This window comes from Lupinus angustifolius, chromosome LG05 (assembly GCF_001865875.1).
Source record: "Lupinus angustifolius cultivar Tanjil chromosome LG05, LupAngTanjil_v1.0, whole genome shotgun sequence".
In the NCBI taxonomy this organism is placed as follows: domain Eukaryota; kingdom Viridiplantae; phylum Streptophyta; class Magnoliopsida; order Fabales; family Fabaceae; genus Lupinus; species Lupinus angustifolius.
The window spans coordinates 24,564,496-24,577,107 of record NC_032013.1 but is presented as its reverse complement, the minus strand read 5'-3'; the positions used below and the strand labels follow the sequence as shown (position 1 = coordinate 24,577,107).

At 29.5% G+C, this 12,612-nt stretch overlaps 1 protein-coding gene across 1 annotated transcript; it reads right to left on the bottom strand.

Annotated features, from left to right (window-relative positions):
• Positions 883–11,409, bottom strand: LOC109348333 (ABC transporter G family member 34-like). Its single transcript, XM_019588721.1, has 20 exons — positions 11,175–11,409; positions 10,730–10,850; positions 10,552–10,640; positions 9,455–9,539; positions 6,946–7,236; positions 6,622–6,712; positions 5,420–6,320; positions 5,112–5,272; positions 4,900–5,003; positions 4,647–4,812; positions 4,473–4,556; positions 4,128–4,270; positions 3,470–3,802; positions 3,061–3,351; positions 2,854–2,937; positions 2,581–2,714; positions 2,258–2,485; positions 1,912–2,083; positions 1,561–1,815; positions 883–1,281 (listed from the first exon to the last, which is right to left on the bottom strand). Exons 1-20 carry the CDS (start codon positions 11,327–11,329, stop codon positions 1,012–1,014), a joined length of 4,158 nt encoding a protein of 1,385 aa, XP_019444266.1. The 5' UTR covers positions 11,330–11,409; the 3' UTR covers positions 883–1,011.

Sequence of the window (12,612 nt, the reverse complement as noted above, 5' to 3'; positions counted from 1 at the left end):
TTAAACTTCATATAAAATATCAAAAAAGTTGTCAATTTTTTAGATTCAACTACTTTATTTAATTTAATTTTATTTATTATGAGTTTTTTTTGTTTTTTAATTATTCAACAATGCCTATGAGCCGCCCACAAGCTCGTTAGCACTTTTAAAACATATAGACCATTAAATTTTGTCCGTTAAGCCAATGCGGGCATACCCGTGTCCGCTTAATTTTTTGCGGACATTTACAGGCACAAGTAAAACAAACCAGACAATCCGTTTTGTCATCTCTCCAAATGATTGTGTGATGAATAAGAAATTTTGAAATCTAAGGAATTATTCCAATTGATCAAATGGGTACCCATTAGATCCTTATTTAATTAAATTGGAAACAAATATTAAAAAGATAGATATGATGATAGTATAATCTAAGTTGTCAAATTGTAATAAATATTAATATACCATCATGATCCTATGATTTAAAAAATATGATAATCTTACTATTTTTTTCTTCCTTATAATAATCTTGCATGCAATTATGATTTTTTTGATATAACTAAGGATATATTCTCAATATATAGGTAATAAACTAATCATTTTTTCGTATGTGTAACTGTTTCTTTCAATAAGGGTCATTCATATGAATCAAAATTTTGAGACCTGTCTAGTGACTAGTGAGACCATTAATTAATCCCTTGTTGGTATGCAATTATGGCTTTATGCTCGAGAAAGAATGCTATAGAATTTTTGTGTCTCAAATGCAAGTCCTTTCACCTATGACAGTTTAGAAGAATGTACACTCATAAATCTGATCTAAGATCTTCACCATTTTGTTTAATACATTACTCCACACTGCTATGCTTTTTCTTTTGTTCTTTTTATTCTTAGGAGACATTGCAAACTCATAATCTTTGACTTAGAAGATGTTCATAAACCATTCTTTTTTACATTACAGACTCAAACCATTATGAAGCAAAATGGAAAAAAAAAACATAAGCAAAAAACAAAGACAAGAAAACAAGACAACCTAGTCTATCTTTTCTGGAAGTTAAGGAATTTAATGCCAAAGGCAAACCCAAACAAGAAGAGAAGAACCCAACCTACATGAACTACAGCAATCACTGGAAGAAAGTCATGGTGAAAACCAAACATCTCTTTAAGGAAATTCTTCACTGTCATATTTTCAGCTCCTGGTATTACTATTTCTGAATTTAAGTCACCATATTGAGATGTAATAATGCCATTGAATGTCCAAGAAATAGGACAAATCCAATAGTACCATCTCCACCATATAGGTAGTTGCTGTAACATTGAGAAAAATATATAAGTTATGACATGAAAAAGATGGACCCGCATCTACTGTCCCAAGCTTCGTACGACTTCACGTACCCATTGTTTCTCGTTGGTTAGAAAAGTAAAACATAAATTTAATATATATTAACTTAATATTTTTCGACCAATGAGAATGAATGAGTGCATGAAGTTGAACATATCTTGGGACAAAAGACATGCTCCCGAAAAAGATGAGGCCTAGTTTTCGATAGTCAAATATGAAGTATATAAAAATGCCATGTTGCTTACTGTTATTGGAATAGTAAAGCCAGAGAACAAGTTCCAAAAGTTCATGAAGAAGGACATAGAAATAACAGCAACTTGGTAACCAGGAGTTATTGCAATAGCCATCATACCATACAATGTATAGTACATGAAACACAAAGTTATATAGTAGTAGAACCAAAAGAATTTCTCTGCTTTCCATTCTAATCCAACCATTGAGTAAAGGATAACACAGTATATAGCTGTTTGGATTAAGGTGTAAATTGTCTCAATTGCTACCTATATATAAAAACAGTGAAGTTCAATTAGTTTGCTTATATATACAAAACATTTATCACACTAATGTGGTCTGAAACACTCTTCATTTGAATTTACCTGACTAATTGCGTAGGGTAGTGCTGAATACATCCCTGCCGCCTTTTCACGATATAAGACGGTTCTTTCGATATCAATAACTGGTTGCACTCCTGAAGCATTGGTGTATCCAAGGAAAGTCACAGCAACATACAATCCTCCGAACATGTTTAATATATCTTGTTTTTTCTCTCTGCCAATCAAATTAGTTCATCAAAAAGTCTATACTTGAAATGCAAGTTTAACTGTGATGGCTCATAATACTAAACATAATTGATAAGACTTGATAGCGAAGTCATCTTCAATTCCGAAGATTTTAGATATCTTTCATTGTTTCAATGAATATGTAATTTATCGAAGGACTTACATGTTTGCGCCTTTGTTCCAAAAGATCACACCAAAAAGTACTCCTATAACTACTGCTATGCAAAACCGGGTGAAATTATACTGAGGATTTCTCCAGTAGGACCAATGTAGTTTCCAGAAACAAGCCTTCCATTGTACATAAAATGATCGGGAGTATTTCGTCGAGAAGAATAAGTCCTTGGAATTTTGTGCCGGAGTACTAAGCTCCTTGATTAGTTCTTGATTCCTCCTTCGAAAGTACATATAAAATAGAAAGTTAAGAAACAAGAATTCTTGTCACAACCTTGAAAAATGGTAATATAAATCATCAGGTAGAATACAAACTGGTAGAGGATGGAGTTAGCATAGATCACTGCAAAATCGACATCAAGTTGAGCCTCCATCGACGGAGAACTAATCTCAAGCATCCATGTAGCAGGATTATAACCGTCCGTGATTTTTGGAACCCCTGCAATAGCCTAATGTGGAATATACATGTTAGAGCTAAATGAGACTTAGTCCAATGAAAATAATTATAAACAATCCATAGTGATTAAGTTATGAAGATGAGGTATGAACACTAAAGATAATAGATAACAAAAAAGCTTCAATGCTCACTTCAAAGTATTCTATAAGCTTTTGTGAATGATGACCAAGAGGCCCGGCATAGGTGATTTTACCTCCCACTTTCATCAATATTAACTGCAAAGACAATAAGAAAGAAACTAGATTTAAAGATATGCAATCTAGAGAATTAATCAACCAATATAGTAACACATCGGCGTATCGAACACAAACACTAAGATCGTTATAGTCGAAACATACCTCGTTAAAACTTTCGAAAATGTCTATGCTTGGCTGGTGAATTGTGCACACAACTGTTCTCCCCGTGTCCACGGTATTCCTCACTGCTCGCATAACAATTGCGGCAGCTCTAGCATCAAGGCCAGATGTTGGTTCATCCATGAATATGATTGACGGGTTCGCAACCAGCTCTACGGCAATAGTAAGCCTTTTCCTTTGTTCTGTTGACAAACCATTTGTGACCGGAAGACCCACTAAAGTATCTCTAATAGGTTTAAGTTCCAACAATTCCATAACTTCTTCAACAAACATCTAAATCACCAACATGAATATAACTAAATCAGAACTCTAATATAAAAGAATTGCATTAAAGGGTTAGTTAATCGACAATAAATGAGAAAACATGCATGACTAAGATTATAAAACCAACCTTTCGCGTTTGTGTCGTTACATCTGAAGGAAGACGGAGCCAAGCTGAGAATAATAGCGATTCGTAGACAGTAACATGTGGAGAATGAATGTCATTCTGTTCACAGTAACCACTAACTCGAGCAAATGTTGCTTGATTCTTTGGATAGCCCGAGATTCTAATACTTCCTTCGATGTATCCACCTGTTTTTCTTCCCGCTAATACATCCATGAGTGTTGTCTTCCCAGCACCACTAACACCCATAAGTGCTGTCAATACACCTGGTCTGAAAGCACCACTAACATCTTTAAGCAGTTGAAGTCGATTTTCGTGGATTCCTTGACTCTTCATTTCCTAATATCATAAGACATCGAAAAGCATCATAAGGCTCAAAGTAATATTCATATGAAGTGTAAAAGAACATGCTTATATGATGTCATATGAAATCTAAAAGAACATGCTTACATGATTCTAAGTGTAAAACAAAGATGTAGAGAGAAAAAAATGAAAGAGGGAAACATATAAAATGATTTTAGTATATACAAGATATTAATTTAACAACAGATAAGTACTATTTTGAAAGTAATGTTACAAGACCAAGAAGGAGATATATTTTTATCATATGCAACTCCATGTAAGTTAAACACCGAAGAGCGCAATTTAGAATTGAGTAACTTACAGCAGGCATATCTACATGGTAACTGACATTACTGAATGCAAGTGAAAGAGGTTGAAATGGTAGAACAATTCCTGTTCTTGGTTTTCGATCAGAAGAAGAAGCAATTTCTGACAAATCTTTCATTGGCGTGTCTATACCTTTCCCTGCAAAATTAATTGAAATGGAGTCAGCGAATAATATCATGAGAGCTATGTGCAATTAAACTTCACTTAAAAATGTTGATGCATGATGAAGAATAGAATTTGTACTTCAAAAATTAAGGTTCATGATTAGTTATATAATGTATACTACATTTCAATAAATAACAATGAGATGCACTTGATATTTCAAGAAAGATAACAAAACCTTTAGTAACATTTTGTTTAGAGGCTGATTTTTTATTCTTCTTATCATCTTCATCCAAGAGGAATGCTTTTGAATCACCCAAAGCTGAAATTTTGTTTTGACATTAAAAAGGTTTATGAATGTAAAAGATTTCATCGAAACATACGAGGTTTAAAGTAAAACATGTACGCTTACGGTTCAAATAAGTCAGCGCAACTATAAAGAGAAGATTGAAAATAACTGCAAACCCAAGCATGACTCCAATGCATATCCAATACCAATAATCTTCTGTAAAGAAGCCTCTAGATTTGAGAAGTGCTTTTCCAATTGTAGTTGCATCAATTCTAGGATCTGTATTTGGCTGCAAAATGCATAAAACATATATTTAGTAATGCAGAGTATCAAGGGTAGTAATAGAGAAACCAGAATGAGAAAAATGTTATCTTACTTTACTCCATCTATCGTCTAAAAATTCGTTTATTACGATGGCATTCTGACCATACATCATAGGAGAAGCATAATATCCCCACATCAACCATGGCTTAATATCATCTGCAAGCATGAAAGAATATATATGGTGAACAAATTAAGTCCTCGATCAAATTCTAGAATACAACTCGAAAAGAATATACTTAATCAAAGATTTCGTTAATGAATTACCTTTGGCGATTATAAAACCTCCGAGTATAAATATTACTTGAAAGGCTAAGAAAGAGACTATATTAGCAACAACTAGTGTTCTACTAGCTGCACCAATGAACTGAAAAAGTGACAAAGCCATCTGATGAATGCTAAACAATGCCAAGAAGTGTTTGAAGAATCTGATGAAATAGAGGAACACGTGTTAGGTACGGACTAATTTTTCTTTCTGGTCTTAAAAATATTATAAGCCGAAACGAAAAATGTTTTTCAGAAACTTATCTAAGTTGCTTGCATCGAAACTGAGTAACAGAACACACTTTTATTACCTGCTAGCAGAAGGAGCAAATCCAATTGTATAGTATGTAAGGATGATCCATATCCCTGAATCCAATAAGGAGATAGGGATCCTGAGAATCCATATAGGTAGTGCAAATGCCCATGCAGGGAAAAACATAAGGTCCCTTTGTTTGTAAAAGATAGGAAGCGAGATAATAATTTTAGATTGTTCGACCATGCCGTTAAACATCATATTCATTACAGTGAAAAACAGTGCTCCGAAGAATTTTTGTCCATCTTGAAAACTTTCTGCTGCCATTTCGGTTCTAAGGAACACGGTGAAGCCTAAAATTGCCATTATTGTTGTCTGTATTGCCTTGAATATGTAAACAAACGCGCTGCGCTTCATAAGCAACCATTCTCTTGAAAAGCATGCCTGAAGTAGTTCCCGGTTTGATAAACCATACTTGTCTTTCACTAATGCAGTTGGGTGGGTTAGGCCTTTGTCATAAGGTACCCTCAACTCATTCACTAGTTGCTCTCCTATTTTGAATGAACTAAACACATTTACAAATTCGGGAACCGAAACATATCTGTATGGTTCATTTTCTCTAAACCAATATTGTTGTTGGTCTTTCTTGGATGTTACTTCTTGTAAAAAATCAGCAACTCCTTTTCTCTTAGGACATTTGAAACCTGTCTGTTCGAAAAACTCTAGCACATTTTCGCGCGGACCTTGGTATACAATTTGACCTTCTGAAAGTAGTATAATGTCATCAAAGAGAACAAATGTTTCTGGAGCTGGTTGTAAAAGAGAAATCACCATAGTTATATCCAAGTTATGAACCATTTGTCTCATGAACTTGCATATCTGAAATGTGGTGGAACTGTCCAACCCTGTTGATATTTCATCCATAAAGAGTGCCTTTGCTGGTCCAACCAACATTTCACCTAAAAGTTAACCCAAAAAGCAATCATTATTAACACCCCGATTTCCAAATAACGCATGATGTCTATCGCGCCCCGATTTCCAGTTATGCGATTTTTGGAGTTGACGACTTGACGTTAAGTTTTTTGTGGTTAAAACATAAAAAACTCTATTTTTAGCCTAATTTAGAGATAACTAGTCTTTTAAATAAGAAATTTGGATTTTGGAGTCGATTACGTATCGGAAAAGGTATTAACACTTTGTTCGCCTATATTAAGTCGGCTACTTGACTTAGTGTTAGCACATTTGAGAAAGGAAATTAACCTGTGGTGAGGCGCTTCTTTTGTCCACCAGAGATACCTCTGCTCATGTTATCACCAACCAAAATGTCCTCACATATATCCAATCCAAGTATCTATCACAATATGATGTAAGTCAATTATACAGAAAATTGGAAGATTAAAGCATAGAGACGAGTCTGTAATATCTATATATTATTAACGTAAAGATTTATACATAGTCATTCATTTGCATTACTTACATTTAACAGTCAATAATAATGAATAATACAATAACAGTATAAAAATTATTCCGATGGCGCGATAATGCTAATAATAACATAATGTTGAGACAACAAGACATATATACCTTGAGAATATAATCTGTTATCAAATTAGTTTTTTGGCCTGATATTGCAGTAGCTTTCATGAATGCATCAATCTCAGGGTCAGGGTTAATTTCTTCTTGTCTCTCTCTTGTTGAAAGTTCAGACAACATTTGATATCTAGTTCCAACACCAAGACATCTTCCTGAAAAATCTAATGTTTCTTTCACTGTCATTTGTCCAAGGTGAAGGTCATGTTGACTTATATAAGCACATGTTTTTTGAGGAACAAATTCATTTAGCTCATGCCCACAGTAAGTGATTCTCCCATAACACTGCTCATAGTTAAGATTAAGTTAGCTTTGGTGTAAACAAAATTACACATAAGATCATAAATCATAACCACTCATTTCTTTTGTACTACCAATGATATTTTCTCACCTAAAGCTAAAAAAACTAATTCTTTCGGAATGTGTGGCTACTCCTCATATCAACAAGTATCGCTCATAGGAATCGAATTTTTAAAATTTTATTAAGTCAAGAACTTTTTGGAAAACTAGAAGATCAGTTGATTTTCAAGCAAATTGGTTGATTAAGTTGAAAGGTTAGTTACTTAAAAAAATCATATCAAACTTAACATTAACAAGCTCAGCCTAATAAAATTAAAGAAAGTTGTATTACTATGGAGTTGCTTATTGTTGTACTCATTTTTTGAGATAGGTTATTATAGTTGTAGAATTTGTTTACAGTGTTGAGATTTCATTAATAATTTTACTAATCTACAAAATTTAGATAATCTAAGATTAAATATCAAAATTCTATATGTTTGTTTGAATAGACAATAGAAATACCTAAACATTCAAAAGAGGTCATTTATGGTCACATTGGTTTAATTCTCATCTTGTTCTTACTATTACACAAAAATATATATACTTGTATGTACTCACAATAATAACTGCAACGAGTATTTAAACGTGAATATCATAATACCGATTGATTATATATCTGCATACTCCTATTTCTATGATAAATGTTTTTTTTTATAATTATTTATTTATTTTGATATCTTATATAATCTATATTATTATTTCATAATATATAATCTATATTATAATGAATTTTAGTGATTTCATTATAGTGATAAATTTATTAATATTCTAATGTAATATTTATATATATATATATTAATTATTATAAAATATATAAATATATACTTAAATTTAAAAGGTTGTTAATTGTCTATGGATACCGGCTATTTATACGAGTACTCACATATAGGTAAATGCATATGTAATTAGTACTCGTACTCACCCCATTGTAATTCATTGTCATTATTTGACAATATGAACTTTTCATGTAGCTTATAGTTCGTTGACCTTTCGACCTAATCAATAAGTTATCAAAGTTTTTTTGGTAAACGTAAAATTAAATGAAATTTGTAAAAATGGAATTTATAATATTTGACAATTATATTTTAAAAAACTACTTGGATGAACTTTCCAAAAAGCTTTATTTCAATAATTCATCATGAACTATTAGGTAGTTTTTTTTTTTACCTTTTGACCTAATCAATAAGCTATTAAAGTCATTTGGTAAACGAAAAATTAAATGAACTATACAATCTTTAAAGGGAGAATTTGTAACGTTTAACAACTATCTTTTAGAAAGTTATTTGGATAACTTTCCAAAAATCATAAGAGCTTTCTATAATTCCTCTTCTCAGGTATCTATAGGTTTTTGACATTTTGACCTAATTAATAAGCTATTAAAGTCGTTTGGTAAAAAAAATTAAAAGAAGTTTGTTACATTTAAAACGAGAATTTGTAATGTTTGACTCCCATCTTTTAGAAAGCTCCTTCAATGAAGTTTCCAAAATTCATAAGAGCTTTCAATAATTCATTTGTGATTTTTAAAATTTTAAAATTTTAAAATTTACCAAATTAAATTAATTAAGATGGTGGAATACATAATGACAATTATAAATTAATAATTAATATTAATTATTAGAAATAACTACTAATAATTTTACCTAACCATATATATAAATAAATATAAAAATATCAGTAAATTGAGAAAATTACTTGTATTTATTAAATTTTAAAACTAGTAGTATTTCTATCAATTTTCTATTGGTTATTTAATTAATTATTTAAATATGAATAAATTCAATTAATAATTATTAAAATAAATAAATAAATAAATAAATAATAGATAAATATTAGGTATTATTTTAGATATTTCACAAATTTCAACTAGTTTGACATCTAGTTTTATTCAATAACCATAAGGTTTTACCTTGTCACGAGATTTTTTTAAATACAAATGTTGTATGTCAATATTTATAATGAGTAAATCCTCAATATCCTTATCAATTCATTTTTTAAATTCTCTATTCTAATTAACTGATCACCTTATAACTTCTTTGTTGGTAGCTATAAGATATAAGCTTACAAGTATACATTACAAAATCACAACTATAAATTAATTTTACTAGATAGATTGAAAGTTGGAAAGAAAAAAATGAATAAAAATTAGTGACAAATGGAAACAAACCCTTAAATGCTCGTCAAGTTTCCCTGCAAGTGCCATAAGTAATGTTGTTTTCCCTGAGCTTGGTGGACCCAAAAGTAAAGTCATCCTGATTTTTATATAAAAAAATAATTAAAGGTAAATGTTACTTTCAATTTTCAAATGGCAAATTAATTAAATAAAGAGAAAAAATGTATGTAATGACAATTATTTTATATATATCCACTATTTATATTTAATTTTTATTAAAATGATTGATGATGTATTAATTATGTATAAAATTTTATTGCATAGATATTATATTCATAAAAAATATTATATACATTGAAATGCAAAAATAATGTATTCACTAATAAATAATAGTATAATGTTTTTATATTATTAACACTAGCGTGTCGACAGTCACTTCATGTCTATCGACACGCATTCTTATTTTTCAGTATTAAATATTTAATTTTAGAGAATTATATTACTTTTTATTGAGTATAGATAATATTATAATTTACGTAATAGAAAAATATGATAATGAGTTGTGATATATTACTAAAACTTACATTAAAAATTGCATTGGTGATTTGGTATTTTTTGTGCAAGTAACTTACTCTAACTTCCATTAATATTTTTTTTATTATGTGAGAAAATATTATAGTAATAGTTAATTAGAAGAGGAAAATAAGCACAAAAAAATTATAACATATGTAAGTAGTTATGAGATATTTTGATTTTATATATAATATAGAATATAGAAATATAGATATATGGTATAAATATATATATTATCTAATACTTACATTTACATATCAATAACTATTGACTTTAACACTCCTAAAGTCTTAAATGAATGTAAGACTTGACTTTTAAATAATAATGTATAAAAAATTTACATTACCCATATATATAGATATTAAAGTCAAATATTATTATTTGCATCCTATTTATACGTTCTATAAGGATATTTGAATTGAGATTTCTATCCATCAGTTTTATAGTAAGTAAATATTTTTTATCGACAAATGTTAGTATTTGTTATGAGTTTATAATAAATATATTCATCCATCTTTAAAACTAATTGGTATGATGTGTTTAGATATTCTTCCTAAAATGATAATGCAAAAACCTACCTTGATGGCTTGATGATTCCACTGATATTTTTAAGAATCTGAATTTCTGTTTTCTTGGAAGATGTAAGACGAAACATCTCCATAATACTCTAATGTACACCATGCATAAATAAAAATCACAAAAATATGTTTAGTAAATCACCAAATTAAATTTTAGAGAATGAAACAAAACAAATACCTCAAAAATGTTCAGAGTAGCATTAAGCAATGTAGGAAGTGCTCTTCTCCCAATGTACACATCTCCTTCCACAGATAAATTTTCATACCGGACTTCAATTTTTGGAATTTTAATCCCCACTCTTCATTGTAACAACATGCAAATTAAAGCAATAAAAAATTATAGCTAGCATTAATATTAAAAAATTCTAATTAAATGATATTATTGATCAATTTGGTTGATAAATTTACATAAACATTATGTTTCCCTCCAATTTAGTCTCTAAGAGTTCATTTTCAAGATGCAATATAATTTGTTACCATGCATTTTTGTTAAAGACTAATTAAATTGATTAACAATATGCAAGATTATGATCAAATTAACATTTCCATAATCTTATATAGAAATAAAATTCACATCTAAGGGAGAAATTAACATTTCACATTCTAATATTAATTTTAAAAACCTGTCAACTCGGTCTCTTAGTTTTCCTAGGAACTTTTCATTGTCCTTCTCCACAAACTTGAGCATGTTTTCCATTAGAAGCTTCTTGTCTTGAAACCCTAAGTTGGTAATATCAACTTCATCATGCACAACCTTTCTATCATCTTCATCATGCATGTGCCTTAATCTCTCTATAGCAGCCAATTTGAGATTTTGTTCATCTTCCTCTTGTGTGTGACGATCACTTTTGACATGGATTGTTGGTTGTTCCATTGTTGAACAACTTGGTGCAAATGCCTAATGGTTAATGTTATTTTGACATTGTTTTGGGACTAATATATATATATGAGGAGTTCTTTAGTTTTGAGGTAGTAAAAAGATGATGATAATTTGCTTGAAATGAATACTAGTTGTATATACGTGCATTTACATGGGTCACTTCGTTTTTTTTTATTGAAGTCAAATTAGTATGGTACAATTACATAAAATAAAAAATAACTCAGAACTAATAATTTGAAATGATAAAGTTGAATGACATGCAGAATGTGATTGGAAGGTAGACAAAATTTTAACTCGTGACAAAAAAGTAAAATGAGTGACCGAAAGAGAACAAAAAATATTAGAAAAGTCTTATTCGTAAGTTCTTTAGTTTGTGAAAATTTTAACTACCAAAAATTAAACATGAAAAAGTTCTAAAGAAGGTATGCTAACTTGTGGTAAAAAAATAAAATGAGAACCGAAAGGGAGAAAGATGTGACAAAAAGTCTTACCCTAATAAATAGATCAAGTTTCAATAGAATTGATAAAATTATGTCAATGATTTTATTATATTTAATAGTAAAAAGTTAATAAAAGAAAAAAAGAAAACTTATAAGCTTTGAATACACACTTTTATATGCAAACTAAAAATCAAAATTGAGTCAAAAGAACAAAAAGTAAGTAGCCTCATTTCTTGTTTTGTTGGTATGTTAATAAAGTGTATTTAAATATATCATTTTCATAAAAAAATATAGATATGTAGTAGAGTGCTTTATTATTATGGATTTAATATGTATATACTATGTAAGTATTTTTTACACTGTCAGCAAATCATTTATCATTGATTTATTAACTATTATTAACTGTCAAACAAAAGTAATATAAATCAATGGTGCATGATGTGCTAACAGTATAAAAAATTTACACTATCAGTGCACATATTTTAAACTCTATTATTATTTTCAAATGTTATTAAAGTAATGTTAATAAATGATTTTTTTTTAAATCTCTAGTAATTAGAAAAATATCAGTTTTCTAAATATAGATACATATATATTTATTAATCATTAAAGTCAATATTAATAAGTAAAAAATTAACAATAATAATACATAAAAGAACTACCTTGAGCCAATTCACTATTTTTCACTTTAAAAAATGCACTATTTTGAACATATTAATTAAGATGTAGAAATCAAAACGA